Raw genomic sequence first — 2,210 nt, forward strand, 5'->3', positions numbered from 1 at the left:
AATTAAAAATAAATAACCTAATTTGACTTTGATTCTTTTTAAGTTGAGACAGAGTTTTACTGTGTAGCCCAAGCAAATCTTGAATCTTCCTGTTTAATCCTCCTGAGTGCTGGAACACAAACATATAGATACCATTCTATAAGAAATAAGAATTAAATTCTGAATGTTTATTTAAACTGTAGGCATTACTTTAGTTGCTGCCCTATCCACTCCTCTCATGCAGTGTACTCATAAACTATTCCTTAAAATATGTGTGTGTTTATATATATATATATAAATATATATATATATTTCATTTTTATGCCATCACAATATCCCTACAGAAAGAAAAAGGACATCTTTTCCAGAAAAGTCTTTGACAATATTCACAGATCCGGCTTCCTATGGCTTTATTTGTCTTTGTACCTTTTCTCTAGAAGAATTCCTGTAGATGAACTTTCTAGTCCACCTGGTCCCACAGCTGTTCAGTTCCAAATAAACACACAGAGACTTATATTAATTAGAAACTGCTTGGCCCATTAGCTCAGGCTTATTATTAATTAGCTCTTACAATTTAAATTAACCCATAATTCTTATCTATGTTTAGCCACATGGCTTGGTACCTTTTCTCAGTAAGGCATTCTCATCTTGGTTCCTCTGTGTCTGGCTGATGACTGACTGACTCTCTGCTTTTCCTCTTCCAGAATTCTTTTCATCTGGTTGCCCTGCTTAAGCCAAGCTAATCAGCATTTTATTAAACTAATATGAGTGACAAATCTTTACAGTGTGCAAGAGCATTTTCCCTCAGCAAATTCCCTCTGTGGAAATAAGAGTCTCAGCCTTCTATGGAGTTACTTAAGAAAGCTAATAGGAAAATAAATTATATTCAGATATAGAGCAAAAAAAGATTAAGTGATCTATTACTAGAGACAATTTAAGTTACTATGTTTCTATAAAGCTAGTCTTTGTCCCTATCAGCTTTGCAGTATATGAACATTATTAAAATGAAACTCTACACTCATTCACTAGTAACAAAAACCTAAGGGCCACTCACTCACTACTGATGATACTTTTTATCTGGGTTAATAATTTAATTATCTCACTGAGAGTTGTGGCACACACCTTTAATCCAGCACTTGAGAGGCAGAGGCAGATGGATCTCTGTGAGTCAGGACAAGTTGCAGGACAGCCAGGACTACATAAAAAGACTTTGTCTAACAAAAATGATTTTTACTAATAATTTAATTCTCTATTTTTCTTTTCAGGGTTTGAGTAAAAAAGTTGGTGTATCATCCTCCATCCTCCAAGGTCTCTGGATCTCCTATAGCACAGAAGGTCTTTCTATGGCGTTGGCATCTTTACGAAATCTCTACACTCCAAATATAAAGGTAAACACAAACTGCAAATAGACTGAAGAATTGACTGGAAAATATAATTATAAGGGCATTTAGTTGATCTCTGACTTGCCTTGGACTGCTTCCTAATATTTCCTTTTAGAAATTTTAATGTACATTAAATTGCTATATTTTATTCTGGAAACTGGGGACTGAGGCTGTTGTATAGCTGGTTGGTATCTGGGCTCAGGCTCTGCTAAAGGTTATCTCAGGTCACCTCTATCTGGGGAGGAACTTTTTAAGTCAAGAATTCACTTAAGTAAGCCAATATTCAGCATTTAGTATGTGATCACTCACACTAGCAAGTGAGCAGATTATATAAACGAGATGTTTTACATTATTTTCCAAAGCAAAATATTCAAAAGGGAACAAATAAAGAATAAAAAAGATAGCTCCTAAATGCTACTGGACACTACTGTAGAGTCTCAAGTGTGTTAATTAAAAAAGATGACTAAACAGGTATGACTGGTATTTGTCTGATTCTTGTTTCTGTTTCTAGGTCAGCAGACTGCTGATTTTGGGAGGTGCCAATATTAATTACCGGACAGAGGTTTTAAATAATGCTCCAATACTATGTGTCCAGTCTCACCTTGGTTACACAGAAATGGTGGCCCTCCTTTTGGAATTTGGGGCCAATGTGGATGCCTCTTCTGAGAGTGGCCTGACTCCTCTAGGGTATGCTGCAGCAGCAGGGTTCCTGAGCATCGTGGTCTTGCTGTGCAAGAAACGGGCTAAGGTAACTGCTGCCCACTCTGCTGTTGTTCTTCTTCTCCTCTCTTCTTCTCACCACTTCTCTCCTCTTTTCCTTTCCTCCCAATGTTGTCTTTTTTTTTTTTT

General features: G+C 36.5%; 1 protein-coding gene across 1 annotated transcript in view; it reads left to right on the forward strand.

Annotated features, from left to right (window-relative positions):
• Nucleotides 1-2,210, forward strand: part of Tanc2 (tetratricopeptide repeat, ankyrin repeat and coiled-coil containing 2) — a 345,611-nt gene that overhangs the window by 305,165 nt on the left and 38,236 nt on the right. Inside the window, exons 15-16 of the mRNA XM_026777178.1 lie at nucleotides 1,245-1,367; nucleotides 1,873-2,109. Coding sequence (XP_026632979.1) covers nucleotides 1,245-1,367; nucleotides 1,873-2,109 — 360 coding nt within the window. The remainder of the gene's footprint in view (nucleotides 1-1,244; nucleotides 1,368-1,872; nucleotides 2,110-2,210) is intronic.

Source organism: Microtus ochrogaster, unplaced genomic scaffold, assembly GCF_000317375.1.
Source record: "Microtus ochrogaster isolate Prairie Vole_2 unplaced genomic scaffold, MicOch1.0 UNK48, whole genome shotgun sequence".
Lineage (NCBI taxonomy): Eukaryota > Metazoa > Chordata > Mammalia > Rodentia > Cricetidae > Microtus > Microtus ochrogaster.